General features: G+C 38.8%; 1 protein-coding gene across 5 annotated transcripts in view; it reads left to right on the forward strand.

Annotated features, from left to right (window-relative positions):
* Positions 1-27,371, forward strand: part of LOC113646472 (phosphatidylethanolamine-binding protein 4) — an 82,539-nt gene that overhangs the window by 9,240 nt on the left and 45,928 nt on the right. For 3 of the 5 annotated variants that reach the window (XM_047822831.1, XM_027152757.2, XM_047822829.1), the window contains exon 4: positions 22,855-22,953. The exons of 1 other annotated variant lie outside the window; for it this stretch is intronic. In XM_047822831.1, coding sequence (XP_047678787.1) covers positions 22,855-22,953 — 99 coding nt within the window. The remainder of the gene's footprint in view (positions 1-22,854; positions 22,954-27,371) is intronic. One more of the 5 variants, XM_027152761.2, reaches the window with a different exon arrangement.

The following is a 27,371-nucleotide window of genomic DNA, read 5'->3' on the forward strand; positions in this document are numbered from 1 at the left end:
AGCCCCCCTTTCTTTTTCTGTTTTAGTGAATCTCCGTTTTCCTTTTTCTTCCCTCACTGCCTATGATTACGACACGGGCAGCATCTTCATCGCTAAGCCTGGCAGTGCCCACGGCTGCTAGTCGTCTCTGTGCACTGCTGCCCACTCACCCACGCTACCTTGGCACTGGTGCGGTATACTATCTGCCATCCGAAGGTGGGGTTCCTTTCCGGAAGACCCTGCATGTCTTTCCCAGGGAAACCCACACGTCCACCCATGCAGGATTTCTGAAGGGTCTTTCACTGCTGGGCCTCAGTTAAAGATAAAATCCATTGAAAACAACTACTCGGTGATATTCAGTGGTGTCCAAAATGTATTTATTTTATACTGAAGCTATTTTTTTCCTTCACATTTTCAGTTCGGACAATCGATCCTGTTCTTCTAACTCCTGATGGAATTGCATAGCTTTCAGCATCTGTGTTTTTGAGCTACAAAGTAGGAAATAAACTGTTGATACTTTGAGCAGCCATGTCAATATGACCTCCAAGTTGAGGTGGAGTTTTCTTTAATTAGAGGTTTGATATATTAAGTCACATAGAATTTTAGCTGAAGGCAGCAATAGCCATGACTTCACCTCAAAGTACTGTAACTACACTGATGCGGCAACACTTTAGTATTTTAGTCTAATGCTGAAATCAGTGCCATCGTGCTTATGCACTTCAACTTTTAATCTAATTCAAACACTCTGAATCTGTACACAATAAACATAGCCTTACTGCGTACGTTGTTATTTAGTAGTTCAAATACATTTCTCCGCATGTCCTTATCAACCATATTATCTGTGTAAACAGTAATGCAAATTCACTCCTAGCATAAGGCATTACTCATATATCCCAGAAGACTTGTCAGCAGTGAAGCTTCATGTACCAGTAACATTTGAGCTTTGACCTCCATCACAGATTCCCGCTTTCCATCTCTCTTTCCATGTAGCTCTGACCTCTTCCATGTGCTCATTTTTGCCTCTCTCATTTTGCTCCTACCCTTTTTCCCTTACCTCTTCCGTTACGTTCCTGGCTGTTTTATTTTTCTTCTTCTATTAGTTGCCCAGGGCTTCTGTTTGTTCTCATGTTTCTGTAGAGAATTCATAGCCATCTCTAGTCAGATCATAGTGGATTTTATTTTCTTTCCACATTTTAGAATCAGTAATATTAGCAGATATATGTTTGGAACGCTTTATAATATCTATTCGCAGAATATTTAGACGGTGTTTATAACTATTATTTAGAACTTTGGAAAAAAACAATCGATTTCTAATGTGAAAACAGTGTAATTGCATTAGATGCATAATTAATGCAATGTAATGCCATTGCCGCGTTTTTGTGTATCGATGCATTGTCACATACTAGTATTTGGCTGATAAGACGAATCACGGGTCCATAATGCATTCTGCAATGCTGTGTTTTATATATATAACAGTGAGGTTAGATTCAGGTAGATTTAGTGTTAGTACCAGCTTATGGATTGAAACGCGGTTCTTGAGATCAGTGAAGTTATTTCAAATGTTTTTATCCGGAGGCCTGGGAAGAGGTTTAACCCTGTTTCTACAGAAATTTTGATCAGTTCCCCTAAAGACACTTGACCGATCCTACAGCTTTGCAGTTTCTGTTTCTGGATGTACCTGCTAGCAATACTGTAACTTCTCACAATCTTAGCTCTATCTCCTGACCTATTCAGCGCTTTCCCCAGCATAATAACACGCCTTACATGCTGACAATTGATTTTTACTGACAGTGCATTACTGTTGCTGGAAAACAACACCCATATCACACAATTCCTGTGGGTAAAATTGGTGAAGGACCAGCTACTTTTAATTCAATTCAATTGAATTTGTTTATTTGTATAGCGCTTTTTACAATTGACATTGTCTCAAAGCAGCTTTACAGAACATAAACATAGAACAAAAGGTTAATATAAAGAATAATATAAAGATTAATAGAATACAAAAATTCTAAATTAATATTAGATGTATTTAAAAGTGTTTGTATTTATCCCCAATGAGCAAGTCTGAGGTGACTGAGGTGACCGTGGTGAGGAAAAACTCCCTTGGACGGTGAAGGAAGAAACCTTGAGAGGAACCAGACTCATGGGGAACCTCATCCTCATATGGGTGACACTGGAGGGTGTGATTATAAATATACAGTCAAACAAATGTTGTATAGATGCAAAAGATCACATGGAGTTCACATCTCCTCTTTAGTATCGCAGCGTCTGACTGGAGCAGATCTCTAGATGCACTGTTACTAATCAATACCTGGCTTTAAGTAATACACAGGTAATTGTCGCCGGACTAATTCTATACCTGGTCTACGCCACAGTCTCATTTGTCCTGTAGTTTTATAGTTTACTTTCTAGTGTGTTATTTTCTAGACTTTTTCTTAGTTCGGCAATTGTTACACCTCCGGCTAGTCATTCTGTCATGGGGACTGTACTTACACTGTTACGATACAATGCACAACAGTTGGTCTTAAAACATCATTTATTAGAATCTGTGAAAGACACATCTGTTCATTAAAGTATGTTTTGACATGCCCTTAAGATTAGTGTGGGGGTGTGAAAAATGAGATAATGTGGTGAGATGTTGGGGGAAAAATGGAAGAAAGAAAGATAATGAGAATGTAAAAATATGAGGGGAAAAAAATGAATAAATTGTTAAAAATCTTCAACAAACAGCATAAACCTCGTCAAAGAACAGACTTCACGTCTTCGTGCACATTTCGAGAGGAGGGTATTTTGAAGTTCACGGAGGCAATAATCAATTCACTCAGGAATATGCCTTTGCTACTGAGGATGTCAGGATAAACATACAGAAATTAAATTGCTATTTATATGAAGCCTGGAAACGGTTGAGCATTTGTTGGAGAATTGCTTCAGCGCAGAGCATCGGGAGCCAGGCTCAAGCAGCCTAAGTAATTAACACTTGCGTTAACTGGAGATGATGGATCATATCTGGCAGAACTGTTGCAGAAATGAGGACAAAATGTCACTCGGCTTCAAGCTGTTTAGGGGGATTTGCCCAATCGTATTTAAAAGACTTTTCTTGCCTGTATAGACGAGTTAAGCCTTAAATATGCTGCTGTTTGAAACGTGAATTTGATGATGACGTCCCAAATCTATGATCTATGAGAGACCTAGGATTTGTTTTACAGAACTTTAGTAACACTTATGGAAGCTTTCAAGTATTTTTGGTAGATAGACGAGGATCTTCTCATCTGGGGGCAGTGGTGGCTCAACTGGTTAAGGCTCTGGGTTGTTGATCGGAGGATCGGGGTTCAAGGCCCGGCACAGCCAAGCTGCCACCGTTGGGCCCTTGAGCAAGGCCCTCAACCCTCCCTGCCCCAGGGGATATGTATCATAGCTGCCCCTGCACTCTGACCCCAACCTCCTCAGTTGGGGTATGTGGAAAAAAGAATTCCACTGTGCTGTATTGTATATGTGGTGATAATAAAGGCTTCTATGCCACATCTTCTAATCTCCTCCTCTTTATCTATCTCATTACCTGGGTTAAAACTAGGTGCTTTCACATATGAATTTTAAATCCAACCCTTGCTGAAGTTCATTTAAGGTATAGCGAACACACGAATCATGCTCAGGTGATCTCAAGAGAGCGAGGTGGTTTCAGGCACCTTCAAAAACAAACCTGACTCCGAATCAAAAAGCTGTGTGACTCTGAATGCACCGAAAAGCAGGAATCCAACAAAAAATGTTGTTGCATTTCTTTTTGTAGATGCAAGCTGCTAAAGTGACCACTGAAATGCAAACTAAATCAGAAAAAGAGATTTACTCGTCCTGTTCCTCATGAAAATATTAGACAAATGGATACTGTAGGTTTTGGTTTCAGCAAAATGACCAACCAGAAGTGAACTTTGGCATCTTTGGTGCTGATGCTTTTTCTTTATAAATGAATAGAAAGTGCACTGATGATGGTGGTTAAAAACACAATTGATTCATCTGTGTTATGTATCGATTCATGTAAATCCAAAAGCCTTTGGGGTGTTTTTATTTTTTCTATCTATGAGAATTTCCATGCCATTTTCAACACTAAACAAAGGAATGCGGTGTGACAAACAACAGGTTGTTTTGTAATATCTAACTTGTTCATGCTAACTTGTTCAATTCAACTTCCTGTCTCATATACGTGCACATGATTATTTCCTGTTTTATGGCTAACTGTGATCTTGCCCAGCTTAATTCCTCAAAGCGAATGCAATGCATGATAAGAGACAGAGCAGTCATCATGCGCTTGTCACTCTTCTGATCCTGCATTTTGCATCGGAATCACTGGAAATGTTACGAGCGTCACGTCTTAATCCGTTTAGGATGTTTTGTTTTATTTCTCCGTGCCAATTTTTCACCCTTGCAGATTTTTCCGCAGTAGCATCTGTGTATCTCTTAAGGATTTTTTAAAATGTTTTTTCCATGAACAGTCAGCAATAAGTAATATACAACTTACTGAACACTAAATAAATATCCACAGTAACTGAGCAAACTGCGCTGAGAGTTTATTTGGTGGTTTACAAGTTCTTTTAAGTTCCGATGCATCAAACTGAAAATTTTGTACGTTGTAGTCTCGTGGAGCTAGACATCGTAAAGTACGCATACTGTAAGTAAGACTACTTTGACGCAAGTTTAGATAGACAACCAAGCCTAATTCAGGAAAAGAAGTGTGAAGGAAGTGTGACCTGTGTCTCCTAGTAGCTTCTTTGTTGTCCTAAGGGCTGGTTTTAAAAGCAAATCATAAGAAAGAAGTAGGACGGTCTTACATCCAAGAAGCTTAAATACAAAATCTCAAATAAGCCCAATTTCTCTCAGCCAATCGAGCACCGTTTGTTTTTCTGTGTCGATTATCCTGAGCTGACTCACGTACATCCACCCCTCCCTTCTCCAAAATAAAAAAACACTAGAGGTTTATGTGGCTTTCCAAAAAAAAAAAATCTATCTCGACATTTATCCACTTTAATCTTCTTAACATATTAGAGTCATTTGCATTACCCTGAAGTGACTGAGATGCTTTTCTGTTTCTCTTCCCCCACAAAACACAAGGACTTGCAACATGATGTGGACTTTTTTGCGTCTGTAAAAAGAAGACAAGTGGGCAGAAGTTAGCTCACTTTACTATACATAGCTTCCTTCTTACCCTGCTGATTCGGGTGCTACTTTTTATTGTCTTTTATTGAAGCTGCACTCCAACTGTTGCTCTGTTGTTTCATCAATAATCTCTCTTTGGGATGCCTGAACATTTTGCAAAGTTTCCAGTAACTCGGTCTTGCTTCTTAGAAATGTGTGACGGCTCATTTATTAACGGATCGATCGTAATAAGCAGATGAACGAAGGAACAGGATCGGATAGATAATATCCCATCGTTTGTATTGCTCCGTAGAAATCTTCTCTTCTCAAAGAACTATTCGTCCTCTATACAGTAGCTTTATCGCTCTAGTGACTTCAATTAACAATCATCACTTAGTGTTAGGATTAGAATTAATGAATGCATTCTAATGCACATAATGACCTGGTAATATTTAGCTCATATTTAGTAGCCTGATAGGGTAAGCAGATTTTATGTTCGTGATTGATAAAAAGGTTTAAAAGAAAATATCTTCTCCTTATTTTCACAGAATGTCTTTGGATGCTATGACATTACAGCTTCCTGTTACTTGAACTAAGGATCTAAGTTTAAACCTGCTCCAAGTTACAGTAAGAGGCTACTGTGCATGCACTACAGTATAAATACAAACTTTGTGAGATGATCAGATATTTGTTTGTTTTCCATTCTGATTAGCTATAAATTATACCATCACATAAGCCACCACTCTTTAACCAAGTCAGTTTCTGTGCAGACCCAAACATGAGTGAAAATGTGTTTAGCACATTATATATACAGTAATCGCAGAACAACGAACATGACATGGAAAAAAAAACGCAAATACATTCATATGCAGACATATTAAACATATCACATAAAAAGCCCTGGTGCCATCACATGATTTCATTTAATAAAGGGTTAAATCTTTTAAAGTTATGGCCGATGGAATAAACGGTACAAATCCTCCTGGTTGTTCGTGGCATAGTTAAATGCCATCCTTAATGTTCACGGTTTAAAAATTCTGCTCCAAGAAAACACAATTGCTGATTTAAGTTAAATTTACTGTCTGTTGTTAAGACGCACAGCATTTTCACTTAGTGTAGATGGTTTTAACCTTTTGTATGGTACAGAACAACGCTTAGTGATAAAATGGTCAGAGACAGCAGAAATATGTTTTCATATCCTCAGGCCATACAATCCAGACAGCTGAGACGACACTGTCCAAACATAGTAACTGTCCAAAGTGCACACTGTTGGTTCAGCTTAACGTCTTCAACACAGTATTTTGTCTTATTCTTATGCTCTGTGTGTGTGTGTGTGTGTGTGTGTGTGTGTGTGTGTGTGTGTGTGTGTGTGTTTCGTCAATTGTAATGCTCTAGAGACCTTTGTAACAAGGTGTATGTAATAAAGCTGAAAATCTCGTTCGAAACAGAAAAAATCCATACGTTTTTCACTAGTGACCCCGAATCTAACAAATCAACCCCCACATCTTGCTTTCAGTGCAAACATAATTTCACGAGTTTGTTCGGTTTCTGTGCAGACGTTCATCAGTAACCGCTTCAAATTACTTAGAAAATCAGTAGAGTAAGAAACAAGGACGTTAGGATGTTGATGAGAGATAATACATACATTAGGTCTAGGAGCTACGAGCATTGCGTATTAGTCCATCAGGTCTGTGCAGGTTTCCTCCAGTTACTCAGTATTTACTTCTATTAGACTATACGAGACAAAATACATGCTGATTGCATGAAGCCATGGCTGATGCATGAAGTCATGGATCCAATAATAAAAAAAAATGTGAATTTTGTCAAATAAAAAAACAAAAACATTTTTTACATTTACAGCATTTAGCAGATGCCCTTATACAGATCGACTTACATATTTTATCTCATTTTTAAACAACTGAGCACTTGAGGGTTAAGGGCCTTGCTCAAGGGCCCAGCAGTGGCAGCTTGGTGGATATAGGAATCAAACTCACAACCTTCCGATTGGTAGCCCAACACCTTAACCACTAGGCTACCACATCCCACATTCTTACTGACCATTTTATTCGGAATTATTTGAACACTAACAGGACCCTGTCCAGGCCCACTCCTAAAACGTCCGTCTGTCTCAAGGTTCAATGAGTTCTGTGAAGCTTTTCTGAGATGTTCTGATTATTTGGGTTCTTCTCTAAACTTTTTCCATCAACCAGGTATTTACTGTACGCTGCTTGGAAGTGCCACTCGGTGCACACGTTTTGTTCGAGGATGTGGTAGCCTAGAGTTTAATGTGTTGGGCTACCAATCGGAAGGTTGTGAGTTCAATTCTTATGTCCTCCAAGCTGCCACTGCTGGGCCCCTGAGCATGGCCCTTAACCCTGAATTGCTCAGTTGTATAAAAATCTAAGTTGCTCTGGATAAGGGCATCTGCTAAATGCTGTAAATGTAAGACCCACTGTTCACAGTCAGTTGAACTAGTACTTTTAAACTTTTTCCATTTACAATCAGTTCCGTCCGTCATGTTTTCATACAGCCTGCACATCTTTAAAATGAAGTGTAATGATGTACTAAATGCTTGTGCTTAGCGGGTTAGGAAAGCTGTATATTTTTATATATCGAACTATCTGACAGACCTGGTATCTGTAGTATTTTAGTAGAGATCATTTTTTACCCTCATTGCTCGATATACTGAAAAACAAACAACCGCTGATGCTCCATTCTTATACCATTTCAGAGTGAATAAAGTGGATACAAAATATACAAGAAATACCTTTCTGTTTTCCCCCCTTAACCCTCACTTGTGGTGCTCCTGCCAAAAATAAAGAAGCTAGTTTTGATGCTATAATATTTGGCTTTGTTTTTTTTTTTTTCTATCTCAAGCTGCTTCAGGTTCTTCCTTGACAGGGAGAGACGGTGAGTTGATAGCGGCTTGAAGGAGAATAAAAAAAATGACTTTCTGTGTGTGCTGGAATGTGGATTTCTTCCGTAAAATCCTAATTGTGCCTTGAAGCACCGCTTCTACGTAGGGTATCTCAGCTCAGCTCAGCTCAACAGGATTTTGTGCTTCTCCATGTGTCTGAGCATTTTTTTTTTTTTTCTTTTCAGCCTAGCATGCGGATGTAACCCTTTCACAGTACGAGACGCAGAGCGCTCGTGTTTGCCGCCAGGCTGATCCTGGCCTCTCTGGTGTTTTGTGTTGAACGTATTCAATCTCTGCTTTTTTAAAAACACAATTTTTTTTCCCTGAGAAAAAAAACAGGCTAGGGTTATTGTCCCGTAACTTGCCTTAACGGAGAAGCAGATCCCAGATGTTCCAGAGAACGCAGTGAGTTTTTCGGACCTCAGGCGTTTGCTGAGACCTTTAGAAAGAAAGTAAGACATGAGAGAGATGCGAGAAATCTATGCAGTAAGCTGAAGAATGATAGCAGTGTGAATGTGGATGCTTGTGAAATGAAATACTCGCTAGCGATAAGTCATTTGATTGACCTTAAGCTGTTTCATAACCTGCAGAAAGACAAGAAAATAAAAAAACAATTAAAAATTTTTAAAAATTTAAATTCCAGCATCCGCTATAGCAGTACAATAATCCTGGATATCATATCTTTAGCACATCTGATCCTTGTATATCTATTGTGTCCTAATGCGTAACATGGAGCATGCTGGAACCTGAGTGGGCTTGACCTCTTTGGTGCAGTTTGTCTGAGGACGTCAGAGCCTAACGTCACCTTGTCTGTTCAAGGTGCACTCTGAGGGCGGGTGCTCAAAGTCCGGTTTGCGTTTCGTGATGTAGGAACCTATATTTAGAAGCGTGTGTCTGTCGTAGACAGTTATACAAACAACATCCAACATGCAGAACAGCAGAATAACCAGTAAAACAAATGAAAAACCGCAACGCTTGCTCGGAGCTCGCAACACGACCGCCATGCTCGGCGCCGTTTTGGCTTCATGTATTGTTATTTATTTATTTATCAAATTACTAAATTAATTGTTTGTTTGTTTGTTTGTTTGTTTGTTTATTTATTTATTTATTTATTTGTTTGTTTGTTTGTTTATTTATTTATTTGTTTGTTTATTTATTTATTTATTTATTATCAAAGATTTCTGCTATTGATGTGAAACTCCAGATGGTTTATTTCGGTATTCTCTTCATTTAATGCTCCTCTTCCTCATCCTACTAATAAATGATTCTTATCCATTTTATTCCAACAGTTTATATAAATCTCTCCAAGTGAACTCGAGAACCGCTTGATTCCAGTGAGAAATTGATTCAGAATGAAAACTGCATGGAGTAAACCAGACATCCTGTGCATTTTTTTTGTTTTGTATTTTACTTGAATTTCTTATGTTACAAACTATTTATATAGTTACGTAATCACGTATTTAGTGCCGACTCTTTATTTCTAAACAGAAAGTCTTTTCTTTTAATCTCCCTAAATTTTTTTAATTTTGTACTTTTTTTTCCTTCCAAATTTTAGATAGATTTTCTCTGATATGGATTGCAATTAGTATTTTGGATTTTGGACTCATTTTTAGTCTAAGTAGGTATCTGGCATAACAAAGGCCAGAGTGATAACCGAGTGAGCTGAGCATAAGCCTACTAAGCAAGCTGAGCTAATGAAGGCTGTGGCACTAACTGAGCAAGCTGGGCTAATGAAGGCTGTGGTGTCATGAGAGATGAGCTAATGTAGGCTATGGCACCGAGTGAGCCGAGTAAAAGGCTATCAAAATCGGCTTGTTTTGCCCTGAATCTCGTTCGTTCCGTTTGTGCTTAAACGATCTGCTGTGAAACCTAATTCTAATTGTTTATACATTGAGTTAACCCACATTCAGACACATTCAGTTATCGTAAAGAAATAAAAGCATTAAAAATAGGCAGTGTAAGAACATAGCGATAATGTTCAGCGAGATTTCTCTAAATTTCAAAGCTTAGAGGTATTTTTGTATAAAGTTGAAATCACAACCTTAAATTTCACCCTATACATAGTAAAATATACATCTGTACTGTGTGTCAGCGCAGAGGTAATGATCCAAAAGCAACGTTCTCGTTGTGTCTAAATACAGGAGAGACGGGAGGAGGCCTGTTGATGTGCAGCTATGGAAAGAGGCTCAGTTTTGGGCGAATTAGGTTTCTCCTTCCTAGGGTTGTGGTTCAGGGTGTATCCATGCATGTCAGCATTATTTGTGGCATCTTTATCAGGGTAGAGGACAGAAACACTGTCTGGAGTTAAAAAAAAAAAAAAAAAAAGCACAAACCCAGTGACCGTAAAATCTGCGTGCACACTGATAACACTAACTATTGTGACGTTATTCCTGCCGAAGTACACGGGTTATATATAACCTCATCCTCACTTATTTTTTTCTCTAAAGCTCTACCCACCTTACTGGCCTTTTTTTTTATCTCGCTTCTATTTTTGTCTCTTTCTTTTCTTAGATGTGTGAGTTTTAAAGCAGCTAAAATTTTTGAAGGTCAATAAAAGTCTGTATGAACAAAAAACATGAATGAAAGGTGAAAAAAGTTAATTTTTAGTTATTAGACCATCGTTATAAACAAGACAGAAGTAGTTAGGGTTTCTTTTACTCTGTTACTCCACATTACCACTTTTTGTGCATGTAACTGACAATGAATGAAAATGAGAGTGAATGCATTAAAAGCCACATGAATATCGTGTACACTGTATACTGTGTACATGCCCGTGTTAATGACCGAATGCTTTATTTATACTGCAAGGTTGTGTATTTTGTCCTCTATTCTGAGACATATCAGTTTTGCGCTTGAAGAGAAGAATAAACATATACATCTTTATGCATTTGTCTCTACATTCTGTTTTCCTCCAAACCTCTCTTTCTGACCTCTCTGAGTCTCTCTGGTCCAGAAAGCCGCCTTCAGATAAATCATTTGAATAAATATATGAATGTTATTGGATTTGCTACAGAACTAGCACCGGTTCCTATTTTTCACGTGTAAACAGATTTTTGGAGTGATTGGTGAAATGCTTTTTCTAGACAATATCAGTACAGTACAGTCTGCTTCTTTCTGCATCTTTTAAGTCTCTAAATAAGACATGTTTTGCAGTTTATAAAAATGTATGCATTTTATGTTCTGCAAGCCTCCATCTGTTCCCCCTCGCTTTTGGCTGAGCTGAGCTGTGAACGCTGGTGCCGGTGTTTCTGACGTCTTGACTCAGGCCGAGTATCGGCGAGACGCGAGGGCTCCCTGACGCTCTCTCTCTCTCGCCCATCAGCAAGGTGCCGTTTGTCAGACGGGTGGGCTGGTGTGAGTGCCACACACACACACACACAAACACACACATACACAGGGACTTCATCTGCTCGCCAGATATGTCAACGCGAACCTCCGGTGCAGCACAGGCGTGCCGTGAACCACCACCCAAGGGTGTCAAAAACATTTTAATTTCAGGATTTTTTTTGTTGGTTTGTTCTTGGAATACCTTTCCTTGCTACTACAAGGAAGATTTACTCAGACAGCACAACGCAGTTACTAAATTCTTTAACCGTCTCTAATCTCCCCGTTCCGTCCATAACGTTTCCTGTCAATCAAATGTAAATACAACGTGTCAGTGACGGGGCATTTTTGTTTTGTGGCCACGCATGGCGTCAGTGTCATCATCCCACACAGAGAGGACATAACCACGAGTGACAAATTCTCTTTTTTATGTCACTTGTTCTCTCACACGAAATCCATCAAGAGCCATAATTAATCGTGCTGGAGAGGAGTGCGTGGAAGCTATGTGCTCTGCGCTGATACATGCAGTGCCTGTGAATTCTAGCGTTAGCTTTAGCGGCTCTGATGGGCTAGCAGGAGAGGTGTCATAATCAGTTTGGGAGACTTTCTCTCTCCGCTGAGGATGGCTTTGCAATCTGTGTGCTCAACACATGCTCTCTAGTGTGCAGAGTTTTTTTTTTTTCTTTTCTTTTCGTATATTGTTAGGTTTGTCATGTTTGTCAACGGCGACTGTCGCCTCTGCGTCAGTTCATCGCGTGTGATTATACAACATTTAGGTAGAGAATATAGATAAATAGTCTTTTGCTTTGTCGTCTGTTTCGCAGTTAGCGTTCGGAGACATCCAGGCACCTCATTGTTTGTGAATCGCTAATTTAGGGGTTTTTATCACAGTATTGCTGACTGTGCGTATTGCCGAAAGATTCTGTGGCATTTTGCAACATTTCAAACTCTTTCTTTTTGTCCCTAACAATTAGAAATGCCACAACATCTTTTCAAACTAGCAGTTCTCTCACGACGCACATCTGTTCTCATGGTTATAACAGTGCATCGGTACACAATGACCGAGAGGAACTTGATGCCCTACACACAATTCCTGAAACCTGAAAGAAAACGATTTGGAATATTTAATTTAGTGAAAAAAATATATATACACTTTATACACGTTATGGTCAAAGGTATGTGGAGGCCTGACTCACTCATTCTCGTTCATATGCTCTTGTTAAACATCCCATTTCAAAGTTTTTACTCTTCTGGAAGTCTTTCCACTAGACTGTGGAGCATCACTGAGAGGAATTCTGAAAAATTATAAACGGTTAATGCAATAGTTTGGATTAAATCCATTGAATTAAAGCTGAAAGTCTACACGTCAATCACATCTTTATTTCTTTAATTCAGACCCATTGTGTTTGTGTGCAGAGGCAATATTATAAAAATTGTGTAAATACGTATCTATATACTTCGTACCGTAAGAAGTATTAACTGTACGTTAAAGTATATTTTTGGGCAAACTGCCCACGAACTACATTTTCCATTCATGAGTTGGTGTCATTTCTATTTTAAATGAAGTCACTTAACTATTACGGAGTGAGAAACGGTGCAGCACATCAAGTCGATGTACGAGTGGAAACTCAGAGACGTATGTTTATGACTCAGATTCTAACAGTGGAGCTTCCTGAGCTCAGCCTCATTGTACAGAGCCTGTACTTCAGCCCACAGAGATTGTTGATTATAGTTATTACGAGAAGTCTGTTGGCGTCACGTGTGCTGTTCATTAACGTTCAACAACACTGTGAGCAGACTCCCGCTGTTATAAACACACACTTTGCCCACTGCTCATCTCGTACAACATCGGTACAACGAATCTGAACACATGACACAGATTCAACTTTTTTCACATGTGCAGAGCGTCGGAACGGCGTCGGAACGGCGTCGAGGTCATTGAAGGCAGATTGGTTAAAATTTCCCCTTACCCCAAATGTAGTCCATCAGCCAAGGAATATTTAGTATTCAAACTAGAGGTCTTCTCGGGTCTAAAGAAATGTACCCGACCCGAAGTGACCCGAATCACTTTTTACCCGAACCCGACGTGCATAACTTTTTTTTTTTAAGACTGGACCCGAATGTTTTTTTTAAGACTGGACCCGAATGTTGCATAACTCTACACTAAAGTAACCGCTACAGCGTGGATTCAAAATTGATTGACAGGTCTGTTTCAACGAAAATTAGCTTACCGCCAGCCACAAGTCGCCAGCCACATGTCGCAAGTGGTCTTGGCAAACAGAGGAGAGGTTGGAAAAGGACTCGAGTCGATGCACACACACGAGATACAGTAGTTCGGGTTTTCTCGGGTCCATTCGGTAAAAACACATTCATTTTAAAATACCCGAGACCCGATGCCGCTATTATTATACCCGACCCGTGTCCGATGCACACGTGAAACTTTTAGACCCGAACCCGTTCGGGTCTCGGGTCGGACCTCGGGTTTTCGGATCAAAGTGGACCCGTGAAGACCTCTAATTCAAACTTGTGACAGAAATATTAATGCTATGTCTAGATCTAAATCTAACACCACCTTTAACCTCTGTAAACTTTTTAATTTTTTTTAGTTTTAGTTTCTTTTAAATAAAGCCCTGGGAAAATGTGCATGCAAGTCAAACTTAATCAGATTCCTAACCAAGCCTTAAATAGAAACAATCACCTGGACCAGCTCATTGTGGCTCGTGGGCTATGTACAGCTCGTTTACATCCTCCAAGACATTTTCAGTTTACATTAAAAACATGTACTGTATAAACAGAAATCATAGCGAACAGCCCAAAAACACCGCTGTTTTTAGTTATTAAACTGTTAGAATAGTTCATCGTCGGGGTGTAAGAATATGAAGGAATATGTAATGTTGGCACATACAAGGTCCTCTCAGACCGAAGTTTAGCTTTTAAATTTAAATGCAAGATACTAAAAGAAATTTGAAGTCAGTTTCGAGCTAAAACAGTTCTAAGGTGAAAGCGGGTGTATGGGCCAGAAAACATGTATTAATGAGTAAAAGAAAGCACAGAACTTGAAGCAAAGAAATGTTTATTTTAATTGGTAAGTTAATTAAATATGTCCACGGTTCAATAAGCATGAGACCAAGAAAGCAGGGAAAAATGCTATTGTTGTACATCTTAAGCTTATCATTAGCTAAAAGAAATTGATGGCAACTGTGATCAACTCAGCTAACAACTTTTAAGTTTATTAAAGGTGCAGTCTGTAAAATTTAGGAGTATTTTTAGATCTAAAAACCGTATCATTCAAAAGGTGATTTACAAAAATTGCAGTTCTCTATATTGTGATACAGACAATCTCACTTTCACGTGGTTTCAGAACCAGAGTTGCATTTTTCAGGCCCTGAAATCAACGTCGTCTCCAGCTGAAGCACAGAAAAATGGATGTATAGAAAATATCAGTGTTGTATAATGTATGCTAATCATCCAGTCATTAGTTCTGCTATAATTTCTAATTTTAGATATTAATAAATTTTCCTGTAACCTTAAACTGTCATTACAAATACAGTATTAAAATGTAGCTACAGGGGGAAAAAAAGTTAAATATCGGGTTTATTTAAAATATTACATTTATACACTAATAGATAGACATAAAAAAAGAACTGTACTGCACTGCACTTTTAAATAAGTCTTTTTCTTGAAGACCTGTAGATACTGTAGATGATATCGAATTCCCCGAGGTGCCACGGACGAGCAGTCAGTTAATGTGGCTATGATTCGCTTAAGATAAAAACCACTCTAATAGTGCAATGGGATAAATCTGGCATTATAAAGTGTGTTACAAAAAGGCGCATGGCACAGATGGAGCGCTTTTCAGTGGTAGATTGAGATGCGAAGACTTGGAGTAGCTGAATGATCGCACAGGCAGATAATATATGTAAAAGAACAGAGACTCCTCGATAAGCATGCTAATCCTCAACAGTGCCAAACAGTCAGTGCACAGACATTGCCAAGTATCTGTGATGAAGCGCTCACACACACACACACACACACACACACACACACACACACACACACACAAACGCACACACCAAAACGCACACTTATACACTTATAACAGTTACACACTCATAGCACAGATACATAAAAACAACGCATTTTTTCTGCCACTTTCTGAAACTCATACAGTATGAAGAAAGATTACGGCAGGTTTATGGTACGCAGCCCCCACCGTGAGCGACGTTCTAAATATAAACACAGGTTGGAAATGGGATTTTGCTTGACTTCAGGCAGTTATATGCTGTTTCCACAGCAACCCTTTTTTGTTTTTGATAGTGTGTGTGTGTGTGTGTGTGTGTGTGTGTGTGTGTGGTTGGGGTGGGGGTGGGGGGTTATAAAGATTAAAACAGAATCTCCTACATAGCTTCACAGTACATGCTGCACCAAGGTGACAACAGATCATCAGTGAAATATACCGTTGCCCATTGCATGTTTTTTTTTTTTTTTTTAAGCATTTTTACACCTAAATGTTAATCAGAAGTGGTTAAGTGGAAGTAATCGGTAGTGAGGGTCGAGTCAGTAAACAAAATTTCGATCTCTTGAGATTTCTGAAGTGGCCAAATCCCATGCAATTACACTAAGTTTAACACGTTCAACACGTCCTGCACTAATACTAGACTCCTAGACACCAATTCTGTAGTTAATTATCTACTCCATAATTAATGCACTACTCCCAGTACCATTTTACTGATAATTCACATCCTCCTTCCTCCATAATTCCCATCGGTTAACTAACACCGACGACACACATCTGCAGCTTTTGGATTTTATCCTGCAAGTTATTTCATTAAAGCTTTGCACCAGTGATTTTTCAAACACAGTAAAATCATTAAAATGCGTTCACTTTTCTTTTGGAAAGTTCAGTAGAATATCAGGTTATGTAAGATATATTGCAAAAGCTTGCTTAACCCTTGTATGATGTTCGGGTCTGTGGGACCCATATTCATAAACATCAATAGTTTTGAAAAACTTTGCTTCCTTGTAAATTTGTTGATTTTTTTCCCACTCATAACTTGATTAAATTTAATTTTCTTTTTTTAATTACATTTTATTAAAAAACAACAATAAACAAGTAGCACTTTAATTAAAACGTGATATAATAAAGGTAAAGGGCAAATACTAACCATATATGCTGGAGGTGTTCTGTTGTGGGGAAAATATGCAGTGGTGATGGGATGGTGTGGTGGTTATTTGTACAGATTATTTCATAATCCACATTCATTTATATACCACATTCATTTGCCAACAATTGCAATTATTAATTCATTAAAAGAACAAAGTTTTTCACAGACTATAGGTTAGTTTCAGGTTTGTAGATTGATAACAGGTTAAGTTCCCAATAAAGACAGTCGTTTCCTCAAAACGGTAGACAGCTGGATAATAAAGTAAAGGATAAACCAAACATGGAGCGTATCAGTATGGTGTTGGACCATCATAAGCTGCAAGAACAGCTTCAGTACGTCTTGATATCGATTCTGGTCCTGGTCATTGGAGCTGTGACGGAGCCCCGAAGATCCAAATTTCCAAACGATCTTCCACCGCTTGTTTTTCATTAAGGATGGAGAAGCTGTCTGACACAGTGCTTCACAATCTTCTAAAGTATTCAGCTGGAGTTCTATCTTGTAAAGGCAAAGCAAATGATATTTAATTTGTCTCAGTCTTATTTGAAATGTACAGTATATATAAAATGTGTGTTTGTGTCTGTGTTCATGCAGAGGAGCGGAAGATGACAGCGACAGTTAGGAACATCTCTCGTAACCTTTATGACCTTCCCTCCACCTTCCTCCTAAGATAGTGACCTCGTGGTGGTGTGTGGGAAATAGAGCGACAGATAGACGTACGTGTGTGAGTGTGTGAGAGAGAGAGAGAGAGAGAGAGTATCTAATCTCAGCAGCTACACTGTTCTTTTTCCTCCTCAGTCGGAATTCAATTACTGCCCCTTGTCCGACTTCTGACCTCATCCTATGCCCTCTGATAGTAACCACCGTTTGCCCTCAACTATTTTCTCTCTTCTTCGGTTCTCCCAATCACTTTTTTGATTTTGCTCTTTCCTTTTCAGCTGTCCTCCTTGTTGTCTTTTCCCTACTCGATTCTCTCTGCTTTTTATGCACTTCCTGTCTCCGTGCGTCTCCTTTCTTTCCACTTGTCTTTTCTACGGTTTTCCGTCACGGTTTCTCCTGGCATTGTCAACAGATTAGCCTTATGTGCTCTCCCTCTGATCTCTTGTCGTTCTTCCTATAATCCCTTTTGATCTTATCGCTTTTGGTTTGTCCAACACTTGCGCATCCTCGGCGGTAAACGATTACAGAAAACACAGATCACTTCAGTTGTTGAGTTTTTAAAGGAATGACTGAATATTTCCACGTATAAAGTTAAGCAGCTTATATAAAAGCTTAAATATTACAGAGGGACCATGTGCAATATACAGACAGTTATGTCCTGGATGAAAAGCCCACCGTTTAGGTTGTTGATTCGCTTAGAATTACCACACCGTGCGATTTATTTATTTATTTATTATCCGTGTGATTTTGCTTTTTCAACAACATCTGTCTGAAAACCCATTTTAACAAATTGCATGATTACATTTACATTTAAACACCTTTATCCAGAGCGACATATAAAAGTGCTTTGAGGTCTCTATCAATGAGTACGTCAGCACTGGTTCACTTGGTCAACACTGGTCAACTTTTTTTTAGGTCTCAGCTGTTCGGACATTTAAGGCAGTGCTAGTACAGTAGATCCAAGGGATTGTGGTGATTATGATCTGTTTTTCTCTTAAGTAGCATGCAAGTGCTGATTTCATGTTTTGTTTTGCATTCATGTCATGCGATTTTTGTTTCCGCCCCTGTCCTGACGTTGGTGTGTTTCCTGATCACACCTGTGTTAAGGAGTTCGGCGTCAACCCATTGACTTGTTTTCAGCTTTATATACTCTGTTGTGTCTTAGTGTCCTCACGAAATCTCAACTCAGTTATCATGTTTCGTGTTTTTTTTTTTTTTTTCACAGCCTTCCACTTCAGATTACTTATCTTTGGTTACTTTGGCAAACAGATTTTTTAGAATGCCAAGGAAATGAGGCAACATCTGAAAGAAAAAATAAGTATAGAATACTTTAATTCGATGGTGACCTGGATGTAGGTGACAAAGATTATGGCTTCATACTAAACCTATTGTTGCCTTTGGACATGACATTGATATACAGTATAAATGTTTCCACACCTGATATTTCACTTGTCATCCACTTTCAAAGCTATCAATATCAACACCACCTATAAGTTGAATACTGAATAAGCTTTATGGGTGAGTATGTTAACTTTACTCCAGTAATATAATGTCATGTAATTGCCTAGACTGAATATCTCAGAAGTGACACGCTGTTGTTCTACATCGACTTAACTGCTCTGCAGCTGAGCTTCTGGCACACACTTCACCAATCAGCATTTCTCATGCTGGTTCCAGAAGGCCCTAAAGCTAGAAGCTGAATAGATGGTGGGCTGGTAGAATGCCAACATGTGTAACTTTAAATAGTCAAGCCCTGGATTTCTGTACAGTAACACAGACATGTGTATGGATGCAGGTGATCACTGTGTGTGATCGTAGCCTCTGGTTGTTCTCCACCTGATGGGTTTCCACACACAAGCTTAAACAGATCAAGTCTGTACTGCAGATCTGATCAGGACACACCAAACAAGCTTAGTGTGTAGGTGCTATGGGGGATATGATGGTACAGACGGACATCAGTAGCTTAAAGGCGTTTCTATTACAAAATATGTATCATGGTAGATACAGTAGATTTGATAACAAACTGTCAGGAATACATAATATATTTGTTTATTATTGACAACATTTTAACACCCATTCAGCTGCTGACATTTAATAGATTTTGTAGATTTTGTGGGCCAGATTAATTTTTTTCTCATTTTCTCCAGCAATTAGAGAAAGAAATACTATTTATTGTTGTATCTTTCCACTTAACATAATCATTGACATGCTGAAGCTTTGTGTAAGGAGAAGTTTATTTAACTGTCTCAGTAGGTTTGTCCTCTGTGGGAAGTCTTTCCATGTTCTCTGTGACAACAGTTTGGTCTCGAACTAGCGAGGGTGTGACCGTTTATCTGCTATAATTTAAGCAATTTAACTATAAATGAATGAAAATGTCCCTTTAATACATTTTTATTGTTATTGTTGGCAAATTGCCGTGATATAAGGGGAATAAAACACTACAGAACGTGCCTTTATTGAAAAATAATCGGCTTTGTGCTGATTACTCCAGTCTTTGCTTGTGAGATGAGAAAACGCTAGTGATGGTGAAGTCCATAGTATTATAGCTGTGTAGAATCTGCACTTAACTATAATGGATATTGCTGGTAGGCTGATTAGCTTAATTACTTGTAATGAGTAGTGGCAGCTACTAGAACATACTCGTGTTGATATATAATTAGTATCATTTTAAATTAGTGGTGGAAAAATGTGTTGAATTTGAGCTTTTTCTTGATTGGTTCTTGTATGGTATTTTGTGATAAAAAAAAAAACACAGGACGGTTTAAATAGAGTGCACACAGCTTATTTTTATTAATACAAATAAAATTAACTTTTTTATCGCTAGTAAAAAAAAACGAAGCAGAGTTAATTCAGTGTAAGTGTGATTTGCTAAATGCGAATCGTGTTTTGGAAATGGCTTTTTATAATATTTCTGCATATTCAACTAGAATGTTAAGAATATTGAAGGAAAATTATATTTGTTCTTATTTCACTAGGGACCCAAAGCAAGTCAGAAGAATGCTGGGCTGTAAAATGCTGGACTTCGGTCTAGTGTGAATTGTCAAAGGGTTTATTTTGTTTATCGGTCATTAAAATCATTTTACATCTAATGAAGTATAAACAATTACATGTTCCCTTGCTTACATTCATTTGCCCGTGCTGCCATTACTACTGTAATAAAAATTGCATTATTTTACTGAAGAGATTCTCATTTTTAAGTTATATGACAGCACATTATTTTATTATAACTGTGCCAGCGTTTGCTCATTTTGTGTATCTTAAAGTGAAGAGAGAAAGACAGAGAGAGAGAGAGAGAGAAGAGAGAGAGACAGAGAGAAAGAGAGAGATTGAGAGAAAGAGAGAGGGAGATAGACAGAGAGAGAAGAGAGAGAGACAGAGAGAATGAGAGAGAGAGAGAGAGCTAGAGAGAGAAAGAGAGAGATTGAGAGAGAGAAGAGAGAGACAGAGAAAGAGAGCAATTGAGAGAGAGAGAGAGACAGACAGACAGACAGAGAGAGAGAGAGAGAGAGAGAGACCCTCAAACCCCCACCCCTGAAATAACAAACACACTTCTCTTTTACATTTGTTTCCTCCATCTGTCTAAATGCACATTAATTATACAGGTATATACTGTACACGTTGGCCTCCAGGGACAATTCCATGCATAATAACATTGATTGACTTTTTTTGTTTAAGTTGATATTTTAAATCTGTCATAGATTCAATTATTTCACATGCATTTTACTAAAATCTAATATTCTGTATAAATAGTACAGTATACATATTGTTGCTGTTGTCTCTAAGGCAACAGGTCTGAGAACAGTGCATATCACACCCGTGGCTGTTGGCATCACCAGACTCAAGGTTTCAGCTGATAGCGTGTGGAGGAGGCACTATTGTTGTCATGTGTTTGGGTATTACCTGCAGGCGCTATCGCTAAAACTTAACAACATCATCCGATTATTAGGCTTAGGCTTGTTTCGCTTCATTGCTTTGTGTCAGGTGAGCAGAGGATTTGGCCCCTGGAGATACGGGGTGGGGGAGATGAGGGATTTTTTATTTTCACGTATTAGCGGCTTTAATTCATGCGATTATGATTCATCATAAGTAGTCTCCGGGTTATTTAGCATTTTTTTAGATTAATTTAAAATACAGTTCACCCAGGTACATCCTTACAAGAAGCATTATGTTCTTGCCATCTTTATCTTGTGCCTCTGAGCAGAAATGTGAAGCTGTATTTGAGAGGCTGTGATCATGTTTTTTGCAATGTGTAAAAAAATAACATTATTTTTGGTTTGTCTTTATTTGAGTTTTTTTTGTTTGTTTTATATACATATATATGCATATAAATTTGATTAGATTAGAAAACTCACGCAACAAGGAACTGGGATCGAGCAGCACGATCAAGCGTCAAAAGATGAGAGGAAGGATTTTACTTTCATCTGGACCCAAGTATGTGGTCAGATATGAAGCTCATGGGGCAAAGAAAGGCCATGTTCATTAACTATGAGCATCATGTTCTGTATGTTGCATTTACAGCCTTTAATTCCTCATCTTTAGTAACTGCCTGGTCAGCTTGTATGAAATATATATTTCTCTATTTAAAAAAAATGAATATATTTGAACTGATTTTAATATTAGAGTATATTGCATGCAGGTAGAAACAAAACTACGAGGTTGAGGAACTGTTGCTTCGACAATTCGCAGTTCATGTGGACTTTTTCCAGTGTTTTCAAAGGCAGACTGGTAACTTTCACATATTTAATACAAAAACAAGACAAAACTCAGTCCACTTCAGATGTAAGCAGGAACAAGTGATCTGCAGTTTTCTTTACTGTTTTAACGTAACCTTTTGCTAAAGAGAACAACTAGACTGTTGGACCTAAACGTGTTATATGTTACTGCGTTTGTCTCTTTGCCGTGAGGAGGGGCTGTGGTGGCACGGTGACTGCTGTGATTGACAGCCCTGTTTGCTGCAAAGAGGCGTATAATAATAACGCCATCATATGGTCTGGCAGATTTTGGGCTCAGCACCAGAGATGACAAATGTGCTCACGCAATAATTCAATCTGCTCCCACAATTCTCCAACTTTACGGAGACACACGAAAGCCGAGTATTTGGAGCAATTAAGCCGGTCAGTCGTTGTCGTTGTCATATAGCGCCCCAAAATGTCTGCCAGGTTGTTTACGGGGAAAGTGTTGTTGTAAAAGACAGAAAGCAGGAAAGGAAGAGGAAATAACAAAACTCGCAGACAGATTGAGATACAGCAAATGTGCGAGGAGTGGAAGATGGCCTGAAAAAATCAGCAGCTAATTAGGGCATTTTTTTCCCCATACCGTCACACATTTTGGATGAGCCTGGAAGCGGTTGATCTTGTCGCTGCACTGGGCTCGGCTGATGTTTTTTCAGTGATATAAAACTTCCGGGTCAACCCTTACTTTTTGTTATACTTTACTCCACTTTGTTTAAAAAGCAGCATTGCTGAGAACAACATACAAATGAAATTCAGTCGCATAATTAGTTTTTTCTGTAACAGGTGGGCGAATGGCTTTCTCAGAAAGCATGAGAGGAAGACAGGTGATTGTAATGTAATTTTTCATTATCATATTACTAATTCCTTCATTCAGTTTCTCTCTCGTTCTCTCTCTCTCTCTCTCTCTCTCTCTCTCTCTCTCTCTCTCTCTCTCTCTTTCTCTCTCTCCTTGCAGCAGAAGAAATACACATTGATAATGGTGGACCCAGACGCCCCCAGCCGTACTAACCCTTCTCGAGCCTACTGGAGACACTGGCTGCTGGCTGACATTGAAGTAAGTGAAGTAAAAAAAACATTCTGTCTTCGGACATCTTTCTTGGGAGCACATTGACCGTGCGCAAACATTTAATATAAAAGCACGAAAAAGCTCTTGACTGGTGAGCTAAAAATGCTATATGGCATTGGTAAAGTCAGTCTTTGGACAACCATGTGTGGTTCTTCTCTAAACTGTTGTCAAATGTGAAAGCAGATCGTTATCTAGAACGTGTTTTATGCTGGAGCATCAAAAATTTCCCTTAACTACAGTAAGAAGCCCCAAAATGATCCAGTATGACCCTGTGCACAAAGTGAGCTCCATGAAGACATGGTGCTTTATATTTGTAAGTGGAAGAATTTAAGTGAGGACTCACTGATAACATCACTGGGACTTTTTACACCTGGTCACTTCATGTGTTTTCTCTGATCCGATAGCTATCCGATTTGTTAAATCTGTTCCATTTACATCAGGCCACATAAACGTGTCTCGGCGAATCGGATATCGATCCGATCTTTCTACTCCCGCCCAATATGCAAATATATTTGACCTCATTTCCGGGGTAATTGAAACGGAACACACTTTGGTGTATGTGGTTTTCAGAACGCGATCAAAAAGATGACGAAAAAACTTGTTACGACGGTTATGCTACAAAAAACAGTGTTTACTGTTTGCTGCATTTTCGTTGCCGGCAGCAGCGCGTTTTAAGACCCGACGAGACGCCTGGGTGAAAGATCACTCTCGAGTGATGAACTTCCGTTTGGGAGGAGTATAGCGCTGACGTATGTGGCTTGAACAACCACATTCATTTACACCTGTCCAGTTTCATCTGAAATGCGTCCCAGACCTCCTCCTGAAGTGGTTTGAATGATCAGATTTATATCCGTCTCAAAAACGTTTCGGAGGGCATTTAGACCTGGTCTTTTTACAGTACCATCGGATAGCTATCTGATCACAGAAAACGCTTGAAGTGACCAGGTGTAAAAAGCCCCACTGATAACCTTTGGGATTAACTGGATCACTGACTGCACCCAAGTCCTCTTCACCTGTCCTTAGAAATGTCTTTTGTCCTACACACATTTATATTTTCCCTTTTATTTCACCACTAGCTCGTGTGTATAAATAGTGGATTAACACCATAATAGCACTAAACCGGGTACTTAGTAAGAAAGGAAAAAATAAATAATACAAGCTAGTTAAATTTAAGCTATAATCATTAGAGTAGTAGACAGTGTGATGATTGTAATAATTGTTACACTTCGTTTTGAAGCAATATATTTTGAAAATACATACATCTTGACGTATGATAATAATCTCAGATTATAGCTAATTCTGTATCATCACCTGTTCCACCAAGCCTTATACTTATAATGAACATTAAAGCACAAATAAATAAATAGAACCTTGCACCGATAAAAAGACAAAGATAAAGCACGGACTTGGCACACACAGTCCTGGACATAATGTGTAAAGGAAAAGGTGTCAAAAACACTTCGTTGGGCAAACAATTCCTGGATTGTGTCGACTGTATCTGCACCTTCCATGTGCTTCACACTTGTGCTGCGTTTCCGATGCGTTGCATAATGACTGAATAAAAATATCACGTTAGTCATCAGGAGATGGAGAGCCAGATTCAGCAGCGGGGACACGGGTGTTTCAGCTCGAATGAAACTTTCCAAATATTCAGCATTTGTTTGATTGTCATTCTCTCTTATTCTCTCTCTCTCTCTCTCTCTCTCTCTCTCTCTCTCTCATTCTTTCTCTGTCTTCTTCTCTGAGAGCTTCCAAGTCAACTGTTCATTCACAGAAGCACACAGTGTCATCCCTTGTATCCATAAAACTGACACTTATCACTTTCAGAAGGGAAAGAAGCTGAAGTTTGAGCGATGTTTCTCCTCGTGTAGCGCTTTAATATTTATTATGATAAGCGTTTGTGACAGACGGGTGGGCGAACATTTCTTCTGCATGACAGCAACAACTGCACGTCAGTTCTCTCAAGCATGAGCGCTGGGAAAGTGTGGTGCGAGTTAGCGAGATAGCAAAAGACGAGTGTGAGCGGCCCAGATGGCCTCGTACGACTCGTTAGTTCCCTTTCCTCTTACAGTTGAAATGAAAATAAATGTTAGCGTGAAATACTTTCAGATTCATGAATTGCTACTACCGTGTCTTTACCTGTGTGGGTGATCAGGCCTTAATATCATATTGCAATATATTTTATCTCATGAAAAATAAAACAAATGGCAAATAGATTAGTGTTACACATACACTTATACGCCAAGCTTTATGCATTGCGTGCAGGTACGCCACGTTTTGACATGTACACCGCTACGAATTATCACTCCAAACCCGGTTAATAGAGCAGTCTTCTTTATTTACCGCAGTAAAAATGGCAGATGTGCAAACGATTAACATTTGCGTAGGTGCTTTGAACTCTCCGATATTAACTGACACCATCTGGAAGTCCCGCGTCCTTTCCCGTTTCATGTTAGAAATGACATGTGATTTGTGAAAGGACTTTATGGGGCAAGGTATTGGTCCTTTTTTTTTTAGGGTTGGCAGTTTGTGAAACCCAGTATGAGTCTTTCTGTGCCGATAAGCAGAGATGCCTTCAAACACATATTAATATCATATTTTCTCCACCATTTATACTGTAGATTCATTGTACGAGTGTTTTGTTTAGAGGAAATACGAACTCCGCAGCTGTATTTATCAACATTACACATACAGATATAAAAGATAGTAAAAATAAAAAGGAACCATCTCTTGTTTCATACTGTTGCTAATTATTTTAACAACCCTAATTAAATGATTGCCTAAAATACATTGTTTTGCACTCTGGTTGTAGGTGTCACACTTATTAATGTTTATAATGTCTCCACGTGTGCTGAAGTATACAGTGGTGATACTGAACGTGCTCGCAGACACACACAAACACAAACACACAACATGGCCCTGCAGGTCATTTTCTCTTCTTTAAACAGCATCGACGTACATAAACGGCATCACGTCGACTCTGGCAGGTGGTGAAAACATTAATAGACAGCAGGCATGGTGTGGTATGGCAGACCCACGATCGTTAATGGTGTTGCTGTAGTAACCGTACTTCATTTCGACGTCATTAAGTTTAACAAAATAATTAGCAATTGATTCATTTTGTGTCTTTAACAATAGGAAGTCAACGGAAAGGAACTTAGCATGAACCCGTAGCGCTTTGTTAATTTATTCCTTTTTTTTTTATATATATAATTCTCTTCATCCAGGCACAGTAGGGATAAATGCTTTAATGAACTTCCTGTTTTATTTAAATGTTATTATTTTAATATAAAAAAATGCTTTAATGGTACCTTTCTATTTAGAATGAACTATATTTTTGTACAGCTTTCTGTGTTATATGTAACAATATTATATGCATGCACTCTGGTACTATTTCTCTATCTCTAAGCTCATCATTGTTTCTCCTTTCCCTCTTTCTTTCTCTCTCTACCCCCTCTCTCCCTTACCTCTCTCACACACAGAGAGAGAGAGAGAGAGAGAGAGAGAGAGAGAGAGAGAGAGAGAGAGAAGTCTCCTCCCCGTCTGGCCAGGAGACACACCGTGAATAAACAAATGTATTTCAGGTGCTTAGACAGACAACCTCTCAATACCCTGTCAGTGTGTGGGCAGTGGCATGCCGCCTGTCCGCTCACCGATTGGCCGGCAGGCCATGTTGGATTTGTGATGAGAAGCCACGGTTGGTCAGAGGTTTAATGAGGCAGGTGGGAGTTGAGTAATTGCTACAGTGACTTCCTCTGACCTCGCTTAAGGTATAATAAAGTCCCGTGTGAATGTGTGGAATTAGGTGTCCTGGAATACTCTGGGGCTTCAGGTGCCACACAAATGAACGCTTCCCCTCTCACTCATATACTCCTTATTTAGAAGTCTGCTCTGTAATTCCTTTTTTTAGAAATTAAATTACAACTATGATTTGACTTGTTACACCCCCATGCAAGCAGATGTAATGTCAGTAGCTTATTGCATGCGGATAACGAAACGTATTGTTTTTAATGTTGGCCAGCTCTATAGTAAGAAGGCCAATACATTTACTGTACACATCTTAGTTCCTATACACCTTAGTTCCTAAGTATTATATATTATTCTCAATATCCACATTTTATTTACGTCACCGAAGAATGCGGCAAAAAGCTCAGCGTAGTGAGAAAGAGACAACTGCAGATGTTTTGTGGAGAGGAGAAATAAAAAGTGAAGAAAACAAGAAGTGGTCTTATACAGTAAATATATATTTTAGCTAATATTAGTTAACCTCAACTAAGACGAGCGTTTAAATATACGTGTACTGAACTTTTAAACACAATTCTAGACTACACAGGGCTGGGTAGTAGGTTGATATCTGGGCAGTAGGTTTAAAAACTTTTTTAACTATTTTGCATTCAAATATTTTA

Source organism: Tachysurus fulvidraco, chromosome 14 (assembly GCF_022655615.1).
Source record: "Tachysurus fulvidraco isolate hzauxx_2018 chromosome 14, HZAU_PFXX_2.0, whole genome shotgun sequence".
NCBI lineage: Eukaryota > Metazoa > Chordata > Actinopteri > Siluriformes > Bagridae > Tachysurus > Tachysurus fulvidraco.